At 44.3% G+C, this 19,082-nt stretch overlaps 1 protein-coding gene across 1 annotated transcript in view; it reads right to left on the reverse strand.

The window, feature by feature from the left end:
• ELOVL4 (ELOVL fatty acid elongase 4) overlaps window positions 1–17,276 on the reverse strand; it is a 42,817-nt gene extending 25,541 nt beyond the window's left edge. Inside the window, exon 1 of the mRNA XM_040239079.1 lies at window positions 16,833–17,276. Coding sequence (XP_040095013.1) covers window positions 16,833–16,932 — 100 coding nt within the window. The 5' untranslated portion in view covers window positions 16,933–17,276. The remainder of the gene's footprint in view (window positions 1–16,832) is intronic.
• Window positions 17,277–19,082: the final 1,806 nt, after the last annotated feature.

The raw sequence follows: 19,082 nt of genomic DNA on the forward strand, positions 1-19,082 counted from the left end.
CGGTGGCTGCACCCACAAATGGTTGAGCCCAAGCACACTGAAGGCCACAAAGTATCTAGAAAATAGCTACTATTATTATGGCTACTGTGAGAATCGACATTCAAGACATTTTATTTTTATTGAAGTATAGTTGATTTACAGGGCTCTCCAGAGGGCTCAGTGGTAAAGAACCACCTGCCAGTGCAGAAGACCCAGGAGACGCATGTTCAATCCCTGGGTCGGGAAGATCCTTTGGAGAAGGAAATGGCGACCCGCTGCAGTATTCTTGCCTGGAGAATCCCATGCACAGAGGAGTCTGGTGGGCTACAGTCCATGAGGGCACAAGGGACCTGCCACAGCTGAGTGGCTGAGCACACAGGCAGCTGATTTACATTGTGCCAATCTCTGCTGTATGGCAAAGTGACTCAGTGTTATAACTGTACAGATTCCTAACAGTCAAGATCTTTCTAAACACCCTTTTGATTCCTATAAAATGAGCAAGAGTCCTAGATCAATATCATTCTAAAAGAAACACAAAGTCTCTGCTGGAGTGGAAAAAAACTTAAATATTCTATACAAATCCATGCCATTGCTATGGTTCTCTTAAATAAATTTTAATAACATTATTTTAAAGTTCTTAAAAATATTTTAAAATTTTAAAATAATATTTTGAAATCCTTGTTTTTCTATCATAGTACATAGTGATTGTGGTGTCAGTCTCTCGGTCGTGTCTGACTCTTTGCGACCCCATGGACTGTACTCCACCAGGCTCCTCTGGGATTCTCCAGACAAGAATACTGGAGTGGGTAGCCATTCCCTTCTCCAGTGGGATCTTCCCAACCCAGGGAGCGAACCACTGCACTGCAGGCAGATTCTTTCGTCCAAGCTACCAGGGAAGCCGTTGTATATAGTGCACAGCAGATAACCAGAAACATTAAGACTCCATCCCTGTGCTACTTGCAGGGCGGTCCCAGGCTTTCCTGGTGGTCCGGTGGTTAAGAATCCACCTGCCGGTGCAGGGGACCCAGGTTCATTCCTGGTCTGGGAAGATGCCACATGCCGAGGGACCACTAGGCCCGAGCACCCCATCTGCCGAGCCCAAGCTCAGGGCCCTCAAACTGCAACGACTAAGCCCACAAGCCCAAGCTCCACAGCAAGAGAAGCCACCGAAAGAAGAAGCCCGCACACTGGAACTAGCAAGGGGCCCCTGCTCGCAGCAACGGAGACCCGGCGCAGCCAAAACAAAATGCATAATTTAAAAAAAAAAAAGTGTGCTGTCTGTACTAGCAGAAAAGCACCTCTTGGAAACTTACTCGAAATGCAGAATCTCAGGCCTCACTCGCCTCACTCAAGACTTACTAAGCCAGAGCTGTGCTTTAATTAGTTTTCTAGATGATTAACACATTAAAGTCTAAGAACTGCTTTAGTCTATTCAGAAGTGTGGGCCTACTTTATATAATACATAATCAAGTCATATAATTTTGATTTGTTTGTTCCTAGAGTCTCCCTGAATAAATCAGCTAGTTTTGTTTTCTAACAACGTCCACCTCCATTTAACCTCCCATAATGCTTAGTCGCTTAGTTGTGTCTGACTCTTTGTGACCCCCTGGACAGTAGCCCGCCAGGCTCCTCTGTCCATGGAATTCTCCAGGCAAGAATCCTGGAGTGGAAGGTCATTCCCTTCTCCTGGGGATCTTCCCGACTCAGGTATCGAACCTGGGTCTCCTGCATTCTAAGTGTATTTTTTACCATCTGAGCCACCAGGGAAGCCCTTAACCTCCCACAGACAAAAGAAAAACACAAGTCCAGCAACCAGCTAGAGACACTGAGCAGCTCCTGGAGCATAGTCAAGGCATCAAGAAGTATGTGCTACACACTGTTCTCTGTAACTACTCACCCCTCCTTAATAAGTTAGAACCAACAGCTGCAAATCAACTCCATGTTTTTAACACCCGGGAAGCTAATCACTAATATTCAGGTGATACTGTTATAAATCCATTCGCCTCTAAAGACTATACAAAATAACAGTGACTTCATGTTGTGCTGTACACTGAAAGCACCCCAAAGAGAAACTGCTACTTTTCTGAAGGATGTAGTCAATGTCTTCCTCCAATTATTATAAGTATCATGAGGGCCAGGGCTACAGCCCTTGTTCCTTGATGAATCTCTACAACAATACTTGCAAAAACTTGCTAAAAGAAAATTTTAATGAGCAAATGTAGATAACTGTTGTCAAGAAGAGTTTGAGAAAGATCTCATCTCCATGACAAGGATAAACTATATACCACCTCTTCTGGGTACCAGTCTAAAATCTGATGCTTAATACATTCTTCAAGCCAAGGAAGATTTGGGGTATCAGCGAGATGAAATAGGCAGAAGCAGAGAAGAAAGGTCTGGATACAAAGGGACAGGTCATCAGCTGAGATTTACTTTAGAAATGAAACATTCTAAAGATAGTGGAGGACTGGAGGGTGAGTCAGGGTGATGACCAGGGGGAATGTCTGTCTGCTTTAACCCACTCTGGGCTCACGGCAGAGGATGCTGCTTTCAGTTTCGAAGAATGTCTAGATGAACTGAAGGAAAGGGCAGCTCTTGAAGAATTCGGAGGCTGAGCTAGAAAAGACTAAGAGGTCAGACTGTGATGGGCAGACTGGAGGGAGTGGAGGTCATCACCAGCGTGGTGAGGGGAAGCTTCGGGCTCTGAGGGGTTCAATGGCCAGTGTGGAGTTTTATGAACTCAGCTGATACTAGTCACCCCAAGAGCCTGCAAGAATGCAGAGAGGAGTTAACAGCAGAGAAAAAAGAATTCTGGTTCCAAGTTTACCTGTACAGAGAACACAATAAAGATGAAAAGCGAGAGAAATTATAACATTTCTCATAGAGAACAGATAAAATAGGGACGGACTCAGAAGCTTCAAAGGAGAAAAGGCAATAACACAGGCAAGGTGAGTGAGTCAATGTGTGATAAGAGGTGCGGATCATTTACACGAAGGCTTAATTTGGGAGGGTTGGTCCTAGATGGATATTACCCAGAAGGTTGGTCTATCTGCTTAGAAAATGGGAATAGTAGAAACTAACACAAGACTGTAAAGCAGCTATACTCCAATAAAAATTGCTGTTGCTGTTGTTTGGGTCTCCCAGGTGGCTTAGTGGTGAATAATCTACCTGCCAATGCAGGAGACGCAGAGACATGGGTTCGATCCCTGGGTCAGGAAGATCCCCTGGAGGAAAAAATGGCAACCCCTCCTGTATTCTTGGCCTGGAGAGTGCCATGGACAGAGGAGCCTGGTGGATTACATTCCATAGGCCACAAAGAGTTGGACATGACTGAACAATTGAGCACCCACACATGCTATTGTTTCATCGTGAAGTCATGTCCAACTCTTTGCGACCCTGTGGACTATAGCCTGCCAGGCTTCTCTGTCCACAGGACTTCTCAGGCAAGAAATCTGAAGTGGGTAGTCATTTCCTCCTTCAGAGAATCTTTCTGATCCAGGGATCAAACCTGCCTGGGAAGCTCCAATAAAAATTAATTAAAAAAAAAAAAAAAAAAACAAAGAAAATGGGGATAGTAACATACTAAACCCAAAGGAGTATAAGGACTAAATGTGATACATATGAAGCACTGGTCAGAGAGCTTGGCACATAATCAGCTCAGCTGCTCAGTCGTGTCCGACTCTTTGCGACCCCATGAATCGCAGCACGCCAGGCCTCCCTGTCCATCACCAACTCCCGGAGTTCACTCAGACTCATGTCCATCGAGTCCGTGATGCCATCCAGGCATCTCATCCTCGGTCGTCCCCTTCTCCTCCTGCTCCCAATCCCTCCCAGCATCAGAGTCTTTTCCAGTGAGTCAAATCTTCGCATGAGGAGGCCAAAGTATTGGAGTTTCAGCTTTAGCATCATTCCTTCCAAAGAAATCCCAGGGCTGATCTTCAGAATGGACTGGTTGGATCTCCTTGCAGTCCAAGGGACTCTCAAGAGTCTTCTCCAACACCACAGTTCAAAAGCATCAATTCTTCGGGACTCAGCCTTCTTCACAGTCCAACTCTCACATCCATACATGACCACAGGAAAAACCATAGCCTTGACTAGACGGACCTTTGTTGGCAAAGTAATGTCTCTGCTTTTGAATATGCTATCTAGGTTGGTCATAACTTTTCTTCCAAGGAGTAAGCACCTTTTAATTTCATGGCTGCAGTCACCATCTGCAGTGATTTTGGAGCCCCAAAAAATAAAGTCTGACACTGTTTCCCCGTCTATTTCCCATGAAGTGATGGGACCAGATGCCATGATCTTCGATTTCTGAATGTTGAGCTTTAAGCCAACTTTTTCGCTCTCCTCTTTCACTTTCATCAAGAGGCTTTTTAGCTCTTCACTTTCTGCCATAAGGGTGGTGTCACCTGCATATCTGAGGTTATTGATATTTCTCCCAGCAATCTTCATTCCAGCTTGTGTTTCTTCCAGTCCAGCGTTTCTCATGATGTACTCTGCATAGAAGTTAAATAAGCAGGGTGACAATATACAGCCTTGACGTACCCCTTTTCCTATTTGGAACCAGTCTGTTGTTCCATGTCCAGTTCTAACTGTTGCTTCCTGACCTGCATACAGGTTTCTCAAGAGGCAGGTCAGGTGGTCTGGTATTCCCATCTCTTGCAGAATTTTCCACAGTTTCTTGTGATCCACACAGTCAACGGCTTTGGCATAGTCAATAAAACAGAAATAGATGTTTTTCTGGAACTCTCTTGCTTTTTCCATGATCCAGCGGATGTTGGCAATTTGATCTCTGGTTCCTCTGCCTTTTCTAAAACCAGCTTGAACATCAGGGAGTTCATGGTTCACGTATTGCTGAAGCCTGGCTTGGAGAATTTTGAGCATTACTTTACTAGCGTGTGAGATGAGTGCAATTGTGCGGTAGTTTCAGCATTCTTTTGCATTGCCTTTCTTTGGGATTGGAATGAAAACTGACCTTTTCCAGTCCTGTCCACTGCTGAGTTTTCCAAATTTGCTGGCAGATTGAGTGCAGCACTTTCACAGCATCAGCTTTCAGGATTTGAAACAGCTCCACTGGAATTCCATCACCTCCACTAGCTTTGTTCATAGTGATGCTTTCTAAGGCCCACTTGACTTCACATTCCAAGATGTCTGGCTCTAGATTAATGATCACATCATCATGATTATCTGAGTCATGAAGAACTTTTTTGTATAGTTCTTCTGTGTATTCTTGCCACCTCTTCTTAATATCTTCTGCTTCTGTTAGGTCCATACCATTTCTGTCCTTTATTGTGCCCATCTTTGCATGAAATGTTCCCTTGGTATCTCTAATTTTATTGAAGAAATCTCTAGTCTTTCCCATTCTCATTCAATAAATGTTCACCATGATGACTGGACAATAAAGCAGTATTTGTAGGACGAGTAAGGAGGCTGTGTTGCTTTATGCAAAGGTCACCAATGAAAGACAGAGGTAAAAGATCTCAATTCCATCCCAGCTCTGTTACTTTCTAGTTGTACAGTTTTAAGTCTATCTCTTCATCATGGTGGTGGTTTAGTCACTAAGTTGTGTCTGACTCTTGCAATCACACGGACGGCAGCCCACCAGGCTCCTCTGTCCATGGGACTTCCCAGGCAAGAATACTGGAGTGGGCTGCCCTTTCCCTCTCCAGGGGATCTTCCTAACCCAGGGATCAAAGCCAAGTCTCCTGCTTTGCAGGCAGTTTCTTTACCACTGAGCCACCAGGGAAGTCCTCTTCTAAGGACACTAAGAAACATTAAATAATACAAAGTGTATAAAATTCATATCACAGCATTCTATAATTCATAACAGTCCTATAACAGAAGTTCAATAAACAGTAGTGAGTTCTACCATTGCAGATGATATCTATATTCATGGTTTAAAAAATGACATATTCATAGAAGCCAGTGGGGGAGACATAGGGCAGTCATAGGTCACAGGGAGAGAAAGATGTATATGCGTGTGTGCAATATATACTTTTTAACCATGAATTTAGACATCATCTTCATATTCTGAAACTCACTGCTATTTACTGAGCTTCTAGTATAGGATCATTATGGACTATAAAATGCTGTAATATCACCTAAGTTCATGTCCACAGTAGGCATTATTTAACAACTCTATGATGAAGAAGTGGACTTAAACACATGTACATTTGACATAGAAGAATATTGCTATGTATACAGGAAGCCAAGACAGAATGCAAGCAAGTAATCTTCTCACCCCATTGTCACACTTTGCTGGGCTTCTCAGAAAAAGCAGTCATAAAACATCCTCCATGTGCTAATCTGAGAGTTCAAAGTCCAAATACCACCCTTAGTGCTATCAGAGTGGCTTTAAAAAAACTAAAAGCAAAAAAACATTGAGATACTACTGGCGTATGAGGTGTGTTTTAATGGGAACTTTGGTTAAGATCTTCTCTTACTAACTGTTCTATTTGCCTAATATCCATAACGGATCCTGAATTCCTCTTCACTAATTAACTAGTTAAGAAGTTTCTAGTTCTTATATTATGAAGTTTGGCAAACACTTTCATAATTCACTTTGAATATACTTTTTTTTAAGGTCCTAGGTGAGTCCATAATATGGAAGTCACCTTCACCTTCTCAGGCTAAATACCACTACCACTTTTTATATTATATATATATATATACACACACATATATATATTCATATATATGGTATATGAACTTCCCAGGTGGCACAGTGGTAAAGAATCCGCCTGTAATGCAGGACACACGGGTTCAATCGCTGGGTCAGGAAGATCCCCTGGAGAAGGAAATGAATGGCAACCCACTCCATTATTCTTGCCCGGGAAATTCCATAGACAGAAGAGCCTGGAGGGCTACAGTCTCAGTTCAGTTCAGTTGCTCAGTCGTGTCTGACTCTTTGTGACCTCATGAACTGCAGCACGCCAGGCCTTCCTGTCCATCACCAACTCCCGGAGTCCACCCAAACCCATGTCCATTGAGTCGGTGATGCCATCCAACCATCTCATCCTCTGTCGTCCCCATCCCCTCCTGCCCTCAATCTTTCCCAGCATCAGGGTCTTTTCAAATGAGTCAGCTCTTCACAACAGGTGGCCAAAGTATTGGAGTTTCAGCTTCAACATCAGTCCTGCCAATGAACACCCAGGGCTGATCTCCTTTAGGATGGACTGATTGGATCTCCTTGCAGTCCAAGGGACTCTCAAGAGTCTCCTCCAACACCACAGTTCAAAAGCATCAACTCTTCAGTGCTCAGCTTTCTTTATAGTCCAACTCTCACATCCATACATGACCACTGGAAAAACCATAGCCTTGACTAGATGGACCTTTGTTGGCAAAGTAATGTCTCTGCTTTTTAATATGTTGTCTAGGTTGGTCAAAACTTTCCTTCCAAGGAGTAAGCATCTGTTAATTTCATGGCTGCAATTACCATCTGCAGTGATTTTGGAGCCCAGAAAAATAAAGTCAGTCACTGTTTCCACTGTTTCCCCATTCTATGCAGCCACAAAAGAGTTGGACACAATTTAGCAACTAAACAACAAATATATATACATATATACGCATGTGTGTGTGTATATATATATGTGTGTGTATATATATAATACTTCAGTTAATTTCATACAACGGCCCTTACAGCACCATTAAGCATTTCAGATGCTTTTCTTTAGATTACCTCTAGTGGTATAATGACTCTGTTCAGATTTAGTATTCTAAATAGTGATACTATGTCCATAAGAAAACAGTGTAAGGTAAGGTAAAATAAGAGAAGGTACACGTCCGAGGACTCTGCCTTCTTGCTGGGCGAGCACAATGGGAGAAACAAGGGCACTGGGCTAAGAGATGAAACAACCTCTTTTGATTCGTTTCCACTACAGTGTCACGTGCAAGTTGTTTAGCTTCTAAACATGGAAAATATCACTGCCTGCCAGGCCTAAATCCCAGGGTTGTGAAGTTCTTGTTAATCCTGTAAAGCAAAATACAAAGCCAAGGTTGCAGTCCCTGCCATTTGCTACTTTCTAGCCATCTGCATGCATGTTTGCTAAGCTGCTTCAGTTATGTTCGACTCTTTGCAACCCCAGGGACTGTAGCCCACCAGGCTCTTCTGCCCATGGGATTCTCCAGGCAAGAATACCGCAGTGGGTTGCCAGTCCCTTCTCCAGGGTACCTTCCCGACCCAGGGGTCAAACTCACATCTCTTACATCTTCTGCACTGGCAGGTGGGTCCTTTACCGCTAGTGCCACCTGGGAAGCCCTCTAGTACCATTTGGGTACTTTTTTAAAAAAGCAACAGCTATGAATACTCCACAAAGAGAGACATTTTATGATAAACAAACAAAAAAAACCACTTTTAGTGTTTTGGCAATGAACACCAAAGAAAGGTCATTTCTAGAGATGCTATATTAATTTTGCAACACATGAAAATCTTTTTAAAATTGTAGTAAAAATACGTAAACTTTACTATCTCAACCGTTTCTAAAGTATACATTTCATTAGTGTTACATGTATTCACATCATTGTGCAACCAGCCTCCAGAACTTTCTCATCTTGTGAAACTCTATATCCATTAAACAATTCCGTCTCCCCACCACCTTCCCAACCCCTGGCAACCACCACTCTACTTTCTTTTTCTATGGATATAACTATTTTAGGGACTTCATAATCACCAGTATTTGTCTCTTCCTGACTAGCTTTTTTTACTTAGTATAACAACCAAAAGGTTCAGCCATGTTGTAGCTTGTGTCAGAATTTCCTTTCTTTTTAAGGCTGAATAACATTCCATTGTACGCATATATCACAGTTTATCTATTCACCCATCACTGGATATTTGGGTTGCTCCCACTCTCGGCCATTATAAACAGAGCTGTTCTGAATATGGGTAAACAAATACACATGAAATTCTTTAACAATACATGTCTGTGCCTAAGTTTTCATCTGATAAACAAACAAAATGAAAAAAGAGAAGCTTACTCCTTCAAATACTCTAGTTCAAAAATCACAAATGCCTTGATGTGATCACGCCTCACAATGAGAAACTGATTCCTCAGTGGATTAATGCATTTGACTTTCAAATTCTAATTAAACGTGATCACAAATGAAGTATTATATTGAGATTTTTTTAAGAATTACAATATTCCATGGAGAAGAATAAATGACAAAACTAAGATCCTTTAATACCAAAGTGCCTAACCAAAGTTAAGGAACACACTTACACCAAAACCATTTAATTTCTTTTGTTTTCCCTGTATGCTGCTACTGCTAAGTCACTTCAGTCGTGTCCGACTCTGTGCAGCCCCATAGATGGCAGCCCACCAGGCTCCCCCATCCCTGGGATTCTCCAGGCAAGAACACTGAGGTGGGTTGCCATTTCCTTCTCCAATGCATGAAAGGGAAAAGTGAAAGTGAAGTCGCCCAGTCGTATCCGACTCTAAGCGACCCCATGGACTTCAGCCTACCAGGCTCCTCTGTCCATAGGATTTTCCAGGCAAGAGTACTGGAGTGGGGTGCCATTGCCTTCTCTTCCCTGTATGCTAAAACCTACATATTAGTAGCAATTTTACAAAAAATTTAAGCCATACTTCCAAATTTGTTAGAAATGCTCAAAAAGTGCTTAAAAATGAAAATCTTTTCTAATAATGTATGATAAAATTTGCATGTTCTATAGAAATAAAAAAGTATGAAGTAAGATCAAGTTTAGACTATCTAAGCCATTGCTTTAGGAGATATTCTGAGAATTCAATAAAAAGGCCTTAAGGGGACATGTAGTTTCAAATCTTCTCATTGTACAAGCAGAAATACGAGCCCCCTCAAATCATGAGTAACTTGTCCAAAACCATGTAAAAGCCATCCTCAGAATAATAAACTTATTCTTTAATGTTACTGCTATTATTTTTGACAAAATAGTTAACTCTGGGTTGTTTGAGAAATACCTAGATCATTAAAGTAGAGTATTATAGCAACACAGTACTACATCAAAAAAACAGGGGCTTAAATATCTGTATCTCTGTGTTTTTTATTCCTTCACCTATCCCTATGGAGCAGACAAGAGAAAGTGAAAAGGACTAAACACGAACCTCTTATTTTTAACATTTACACAGCACTAATAACAGTTTTACTGGTGAAGATTGGAATTGTTGCCTGGAGTCAGGTTTTCAATTACTTATCAGTGTATGTTTATTTGAAATTGCTTTATCTATGTAAAGAATTTTTAAAAGCTGCACCTATATTTAGAATTTAAGAGCCAGGAGAGACCTCAGAGATTACCTGCTGCTGCTGCTAAGTAGCTTCAGTCACGTCTGACTCTGTGTGACCCCACAGATGGCAGCCCACCAGGCTCCCCCGTCCATGGGATTCTCCAGGCAAGAACACTGGAGTGGGCTGTCATTTCCTTCTCCAATGCATGAAAGTGAAAAGTGAAAGTGAAGTCGCTCAGTTGTGTCTGACTCTCAGCGACCTCATGGACTACAGCCTACCAGGCTCCTCCGTCCATGGGATTTTCCAAGCAAGAGTACTGGAGTGGGGTGCCACTGCCTTCCCCGCAGAGATTACCTAATTCAACTCAATTTTCAGATGAGAAAAGTTGACCTGGAAAAGCAAAGTGCCTGCTATACATACTCACTGGCAGTTGCAGGTCCAGGACTAAAGCCTAAGTCTAAACCCCAGTCCAGGGTCCTCTCCACCTCCTACACCACGTGCCTGCCTCACTTGCACACACACCACAGTTCTTATGTGCAAATGATGAAGAAAGAGGAAGAACGGCATTTGGTTCTACATCTCTTGAGAATATTCTGTGCTACTGATTTTATGGTTTGATTCCTTCACTAAATCGAGTCAACACTGATTGATTTAAGACTAACTTATGACAAAGATCATTCTTAAACTCTCCATAGCTTAGTGTAACCCCTTAAACTCTCCATAATTTAGTGTAATCCAAGCCTTACTAATATTATCAATCAGAATGTATCTGACATTTCACTATCTGAAATCAAGCTAGATTAAGGGAGTCGTGTCAAGTCAACAAACATATGGGCACTCCCTAGTGTTGGGGAGAAAAGTACAAAGAAGGGAAAAGATAAGTAATAATGAAGGTTAAAACAGTGCAAGGAAACAGAGTCTCAGAAGAAACTGCACCCAGGAGGTACATGCGCGATCGCTCAGGGTAATGGGGTCAGATGGAGCAATGAACTGCACTGGGTACCAGGGCTGAGAAAGGCTCCATGTGGGAGGGAGACTGAGCCAGGGCCTGGTGAAGGGCATGTGGGAAGGGAACCAGGGGAAAAGGGCAGGAAAGGCAAGGGCAGTGTGACAGCTGACATCAAGTGCACCTGTTTAACTCAAGCGCCAGCCTTCCAGGCTGGCTTGAGCTGCAGGCCTGTGGGCAGGGACCACCATAGACAGGATAGCTGGAAACTGGGTTTTCAGAGGCTAAGTAGTTCTTCCTCCCCTCTCTTCTCTAAAAGTCAAGATCCATATAATTTTTTAACATATATATTGTAATACATTCTCATTCTAAGGGAAAATGAAACAACGGCACCTTAATTGAACAGGAAAAAAATGTCCTAATAAGGAAAAAAGAAAAAAGAGCCACCTCAACGTGAGAAAAGACAGATTCTGCTATCCAACTCTTCTCTATGTGACCACAGACGTCTAATTCGAAATAATAAGTGACTCAATAAGATAATACTTTGGTTAACATTAAATCATCCACTAATGACATTAGCATAGGACTTAAGAAAAAAACAAAACACTGAATTTTAAAAGGATGACCAACTTCTTGTGGCTCTTAAGATCACAAAAGCACTCACTGATATAATTATCTCTGTAATTCTTAAAACCTCATTTCCCAAAGCCAAAGACTCTAACTGTGTAAAACTGTGTCCCGATGCCAGTTTTAGAGCGTGCACTGTTTTCCCCTCCTGGCATTTCATCTGTGGTTGGATACTTTGGGGGAATGGACGAGAGTATCAGGCATTAGAGACCAGGACCAAACAAACAAACAAACAAAACCCTACCGTGGCATGGACTTCCTGGAGGCTGCAGGGAGGCTATGAAAAAAGGTAAGAGGAGGACGTCGCTGAAAACATGGCCTAAGGGAGACACCACGTCACAAGATGAACGTGTATTTGTCTTTCACTGTCTCGAACTTAGAATGTCTTTTCTCAAAGAAACACTGAAAATGATGAGTTCCCACACTAGTCCAAACAGAAAACCCATTTTAGATAATGACGTGGATTTAAAAAAAACAACTATACATTAACTGTGACAAATAACAAGATCAATGCAAAAAATGCTCTGCTGTGCTCAATCGTGCCCGACTTTTTGCGGCCCCATGGACTGCAGCCCGCCAGGCTCCTCTGCCCGTGGAATTTTCCAGGCAAGGGTACTGGAGTGGGGCACCATTCACTACTCCAGGGGACCTTCCCGACCCAGGGATTGAACCCTTGTCTCTTGCTTCTCCTGCACTGGCAGGTGATTCTTTACCACTAACGCCACCTGGGAAGCCCCAGGGTAACTGAGTAGCCTGTTTAAGACTCCTGCCCCTCTGGGGCCCAGGAAACTGCGGAACAGACCCTTGCCTATCTGAGCTGAATTAAACACCCCCTTCCGTGAGCCCTCAAGTTTCCGCACACCTATCTGACTCACTGGCTCTTAAACTCATTCTTAGTTTCCATGGACTTTTAGTTTTGACATCCATTTTTAGTCGACCTAATAAACACTCTCCAGCAGCATCCACATCAATTTCACATGGTGAGACAGCTTAAACACTCTAAAGACAGAGCCATACACTCCTCTCACGACTCAAGACTGCCAGGCAAGTGGAAGTGGAGACACGGAGAGTAGAGGAGTTTCCTGACCTTCCCCAGGCTCTAGCGAGGCCTGACCCTGACTCTGACCACACTGCTTTGAGACCATGACAACAAGGAAGTTGGAATGGGCGTCATCCCCAGACTTCACAAGCTGCCTGGGGTGGTGACCACTTGTCCTCATTCTATCCCAGAGCCCAGAACAGTGCCGGCACATGGCAAGTGATGAGATAAGAAGAAAAGTTTATACAAGCCTCGTTTCCAGATTTCATCATCACCCCACAAGAGGCCTCCATCCTCTTGGACCACACATGCTCTTCTCCCATCTGACCCTCCAAAGTGAGGGGGAAGGTCAGAAAGACTGGCCTTTCACACTCTGATCTCAAGTCCTATTCATTTACCTATTCTGATCTCAACTCCCAAGTAGACAACTCATTTTTCACCCAACCATAGTCTGCTATATTAGTGAACACAGAGCAGTACTCTTGTCTGGAAAATCCCATGGACAGAGGAGCCTGGTAGGCTGCAGTCGTCGCTAAGAGTTGGACACGACTGAGTGACTTCACTTTCACTCTTCACTTTCATGCATTGGAGAAGGAAATGGCAACCCACTCCAGTGTTCTTGCCTGGAGAATCCCATGGACGGGGGAGCCTGGTGGGCTGTCCTCTATGGGGTTGCACAGAGTCGGACCCAACTGAAGCGACTTAGCAGCAGCAGCAGCAGCAGCAGCAGCAGAGTAGTGCCTTGCCCAGCACACATGAAATGTGCAAACATATTCCATGAACAATGGCTGTTTACAAACAAACACGTGGTCAAAAAGAAATATAGTACCTCCAGAGACAACCGGCCTTAGAGTGGACATGCTGGTTATTAACTTTCTAAGATGTTTCTTTGTTAATGCTACTAACACAAAATGCTACTAATAAGTAATTACTAAAATAATAAATGCAATGGAAAATATAGATAATTAGGGTATTTGTAAGTCAGGGATATTGACTCATCAGTTTTGAAATCATACATATAATTTTTCTTCAGTAGATATACACTTTGAGCCTAGGATCCCAGTCCAATGATTTTAATGTATTCATAAAATGAAAGAACAGAAGGAAAATACCACAATGACATCAGAGTACCTACTCTCATGCCACCAACTGGTATTAAAAAATAACTATCAGTCTATACTTTCCTTTATATTATAAACTAAGACTCATTTACTTGTTCAAAATATCTAAAAATACAGAGAAAAATTATTTTTGCAGGTTTTCTAAGAGTATAGCTCTTTCACAGTTTCAATTCCAAGGTATACACTGTTAATTACATGGTAAAAAGAACATTTTGCATGTTCATACACTGCAGGACATATTCTGCATTTGCTAGATGTGTGTCTTTGAAAAGCCCGGTTTTTATGCATTGCTTTGGACATGTGTTATTAAATACCATCATTTAATATAATAGCAAAATTTTTAATTTTTCCAGACATCGCCCTAGGGCAAAAATCTTTGGAATCATCAAACGTACTCCCCAAGTGTGTAACTATTCCTATTAGACTGCCCAAAGTAGATAGAGTTAGACAGAAACCTTGACACTAACTTTACACTTAGGCGACACTTCAGGGGAGAGAAATATTTAATGAACTGATAGAACAGAAAGCAAGAAGCCCACAGCTACCGCGTGGGGATGAAAGCACTCCAGGGCAGGCAGCCTTGTTCATCTCTTGCTCTCCCAAGAGGATCTGCAGCCTTTCACCATACTCACCACTATTTCTCAAGACCATCTTTCTCTCTGCCCACTTTTATCTTACCCTCCTTCCAAATTCATCAACTTTTTCTTCAGCCTCATCTCCTAAGCTACTTTTCTACTTTGAAACTCCTTCATCCAGATATTCATGAAATTATAGGAAGGAGGGCCTCTTGGAATCAGTCGTGTGAATCAAGACAGGAGAGCACAGAAGCGGGGGTGTGGCAACAGGGTGAGAAGTGGGGCAGCGCTGGGTTCAGACCAGCTCTTCTGCCTGAGTCTGAAATAGTCCTCCTTACACAGCAGCAAGGCAGAGCAGACTATATCCCACTAAGCCTCTAAGTTGGTTAAGAAATACCATCTACCTACACTAGGTAGCTCATTACAGAAGGCAAGGAAGCAGTCTCAGGTTTCGTAAGCGGATAGCCAGAGCATGGGCAAATACCTTCCCTCTGACCTGCTAGTGAGAAGGCACTTCTTTCTGGTAGCTACTCTCATTTCTCAGGCTTGATCCACAATCTATTATTTTATTTGCCCTTCACAGGCCAGCGGAAAGCTTTCACATGAGGCAACTGCACGAAATTTCCCACTTCATTTGTGATTTTTTTTTTTTAATACCAGCATCATTAGGAAGGAACTAACCATCACAGAAAGGTACATTCTACCTTTGCTCTCAATGGTTCTGAAATTGAGCCTTCCCAAAGGTGGGAAAACTCTGAGGGAGGGAAGACAGACAGGCATGAGAAGTCCTGGGTGTGGCTGGCTATATGGAGATTGGAGGACCTTGACAATGTCTGGAGTCTGAAATATGCAAAGTGCAATTATCTGCCAACCAATCTGCCTGATGTTCAGCTCTGCACAATTGTGTAATGGGAAACCCTGATGCAATGTTTAAATAACCAAAATCACAGAGATGAAGGAAATGATACATCTCTCCTAGTTTTTATAGGTACCACAAAACCTCAATGGACACTACATAGAAGGGAGACTTTAAAAATGAATGAGTCCATTAAAAACTGCTTTTTAACCATTTTCAAGTGCAACAGCTAATTAAATCGCTTCTCACTGTCAAACTTAACATCTTCTGAAAAAGAACTTTGCTGAAGAAGTTAAAACCGAGGGAATGCCAAAGAATCATTTTGTCTCCCACAGAAATAATTTCAGAATACGTTTTTTTTCCCACAACATATATCCATGTATTCATGCTGCAACCATTGCCTCTTAACAACAAACACCAAACTATACAACAGACACCAAGCTACAGGAATATATTTCCATTTCTAGGGAAGGGAGGCACGATGGTAAACTGTTGGCATGCAGGGAAATACTGCAAAAGGATTGGCAAATGATAAAACGTAAGATCCCTCCTAAAATCCTGTTAGCCTCGTTTATTATTTCAAAATTTTGTAAACGCTTTAAACCCAAAAGTAACTGAAGCAAATAAAGAAAATAAATGGTAAAGTGTAACAACTGCGTCCCCATAGGCAGGAAAGCCGCCTAGCTAACTAAGGATCCCTGTCAAACTGCGACGGCGAGAGAGAAAAGTTGGCCAATTTAAGAAAATGATACCCGTGCAGGCTTCTGGGACCACCTCTAGGTGCTGCTGTAGAGACCCCCCACCCCCACCCCGCTTCTACAGATTCCCCATTTCTCTCCCGGTTGTTTTAGCTTTCCCCCTCCCCCTGACCGCACTGCACTGCGCAAAGCCTTCGCAGACAGTCACTTGGAACCTCCGTGCGGATGAAAAAGCCTCAGAAGCTAACCCCCTCCCAGGTTCAAGGAGCCGAACAATGGCTTCCGACTTTTCCTTCCAAACGATGTTGCGGACGGACTAGCCAGACAAGAAAATTACGGGCAGGTGTGTCAAGGCAACCAGGAGCCCAAAAGGACAGCGATCCCCCACCCCCACCCCGGGGCCCTGGTCCCCTCCCCCAAGCCCCATCACGGAATGTTCCTAAGGGTTACAGCAGACCCCGGAGCCGGAGAGAACGGTCAGAGCCTGGCAGGTGCGCGGCCACAGGGTGGGGCGGGCCTGCGCCAGGCTCCAGCTGCGATCGCAGCGCCTGCATCCGAGAAAGCTGGCGAGACCCGCTGGAAGGAGCTCAAGAGGGAAACCGTGCGGGCGCCGGGGGAGGGGAGCGCCTTAACGTTCGGATCCGATTTAACCAGTGCCCGCCCGCCCGCCCGCCGGTCCTCGGATCCGCAGCACCCCAACAGCCGCCGGGCGGGGGGCGGAGGGCAGTCGGGGCTGAGGCCGAGGTCCCCCCCGCGGGAGGATGGAGAGGACGGCGAGGATGGCGAGGAGGCGGCTTTACCTGTGATGGTCAAGGTCCAGCGGTAGAACTCCACGGTGTCGTTGAGCGCCGTGGACATCGCGTTCAGGACGCTGCCCGGCTTCGAGTCCAGGAGTCCCATCCCGGCCGAGAGCGGGCGCCGGCGGCGACGCGAGGAGGAAGCGGAGACCCCGCGGGAGGGCTGGCCTCGGCGGCGGCGGCCGGGGGACTCCCTTCCCCCGCGAGTCCCCCCGTCTAACGGCGGCGGCGGCGCCGCAGCTGCGTCCTCGCCTCCTCCTCGGGGCGCCGCGGCGGCGGGGACGAGGCGGCGAGGAGCCGGGAGGAGGACAAGGGACCGTCGAGGCTCCCGGGAGGAGGAGGAGGGAAGGAGAAGCAAGCGGAGGAGATGCCGCCGCGCGCGCCGGGCGCAGCACTAGTCTGCCGCCGCGCGCCGCCGCCGCCGCTCCAGTCTCCTCGGCCGGCGTCACGTGGCCGCGCGGGGCGGAGGGGCCGGCGCGCCCCTCCTCCCGCGCGCGCGCGCGCGCGAGAGGACCCGGCGCAGGGATGCTGCGGCGGGGGCGGCGGCCGCGCAGGCGCCCCGGATCCCTGCTCCGGCCGCCGCGTCTGGGGAGCCCCGTACGGCGGCTTACCTGCGCCGTCTCCTCCCTAGGCTCCCGTCCCACCGCATCCCCAGCCCCTTCCCCGCCCCCCTCTCCATCTAGGCCGCTGCGGAGAAGTCCTCCGCCTGCCCACAGGTGACCTCGCATCCGCCCGGGATGCAACTTAGGAAACAGGACAGGGGAAGGATGGGCGTCTTGTGGGCAAGGCTGAGATAGGCGACGTGCTTTCGTCCTTACCTGTCAATCATTTCGATGTCCCTTGGGTTTTTGCTTTTGATTTTTGGTTGGTTTGTTTGTTTCACCTCCGCCTGCGCTGATGTCACCACGATAAAGGAGATGCTGAAGTTATCCTTCTAAATAAGTAAAAGGATATTTGTCTTCTGAGCTACGGTGATGGAGAATCATTAACAAGTTAACAAATAATTTGAATGAATGCTTGCGTTTATTGTTCGGTAGAGTCTTTTAATATTCAGGGAGTAATCAAAGCAGTGTAATTGTTAAATGAGGTTATAATAATTAAACGAGGTCATTAGGAGAAGAAAGAGGGCCTAGAGGGGCCTGACGGAGAAGTCTGCTCAGACCTGAAGGAGTTGTGGTGAATCTGAAAGGATGATAACTCAGGAGACAAAAGACAATCTAGGCAAAAGGTAGGAGGCCACAAGATAATCTTACCCCTGAAAAGTGAACCTCTAAAAAGTAGCAAAACTACACTACACTCAGTTCATAGTTAGCTTCTGACATCAAACAAGACCTTTGAGAATAGTCCGATAACCTTTTCACCTACTTGATATTTAAGCATGTCACCTACTTTTTGTGTAATCTTTTCACCAATTGTTGATTTAGGATGTTCCAGTTAAAGGCCATTGATTGATCAACAAATACAGGCCTTTGAGCGCAGTGTTAATTTCTTGTGCTCTTTGACGGTATTAATCTGAATACTGTCTTTTGTCATAGTTATTTGTTTTCCAATTGACCTGTTATATGATCTTTGATTTTATTTTATATTGGAAGCATCCTGGAGGATAAGAATTATTTTGGGTTCCTTTTCGAAGACCCAACCCAGTGCTATAAATAAGTATTTATGATGATGTCAAAATGATAATATATTTTTTCAGAACATAAAAAGAACTGTAAATGGCAGACATTTTAAGGAAAGAAGAGATAACTAAAAGTAACTGATTTATTGTATCACACAAGCAACCATAGTCTTCATTAAATGCTCTCTTGTTTTTTTGAAATTAACCAAACAAAATGTAATTTATCAAAAAACCAGATTGAAGGTTTTTGTATTGAAATTATGGTTTCTCAAGTCTCAACCTAAATTTATGTGTATCTGTCCGATTCTAGAAGCTATACACTATGTATAAAACATCCTGTCAAGTTTGGAGAGTGGATTGTTGTTTTAGTTGCTAAGTCCCATCTGACTCTTGTGTGACGCCATGGACTGTAGCCTGCCAGGCTCCTCTGTCCATGGGATTTCCCAGGCAAGGATACTGGAGTGGATAAGAGTGGATAATGATCAACAATTTACTCTTCTATTTTGATGGTCTGGCAAGGTTCAGATTATTTTGAATTTCATCTAGAAAATTGACTACTATTTCTGCATTGTGAGATCCTGAATACTCTCTATGGAGAACAGATCTCTCCCCTCTTTTCCTTTCACATTTGCAAA

Source organism: Oryx dammah, unplaced genomic scaffold (assembly GCF_014754425.2).
Source record: "Oryx dammah isolate SB20612 unplaced genomic scaffold, SCBI_Odam_1.1 HiC_scaffold_4, whole genome shotgun sequence".
In the NCBI taxonomy this organism is placed as follows: domain Eukaryota; kingdom Metazoa; phylum Chordata; class Mammalia; order Artiodactyla; family Bovidae; genus Oryx; species Oryx dammah.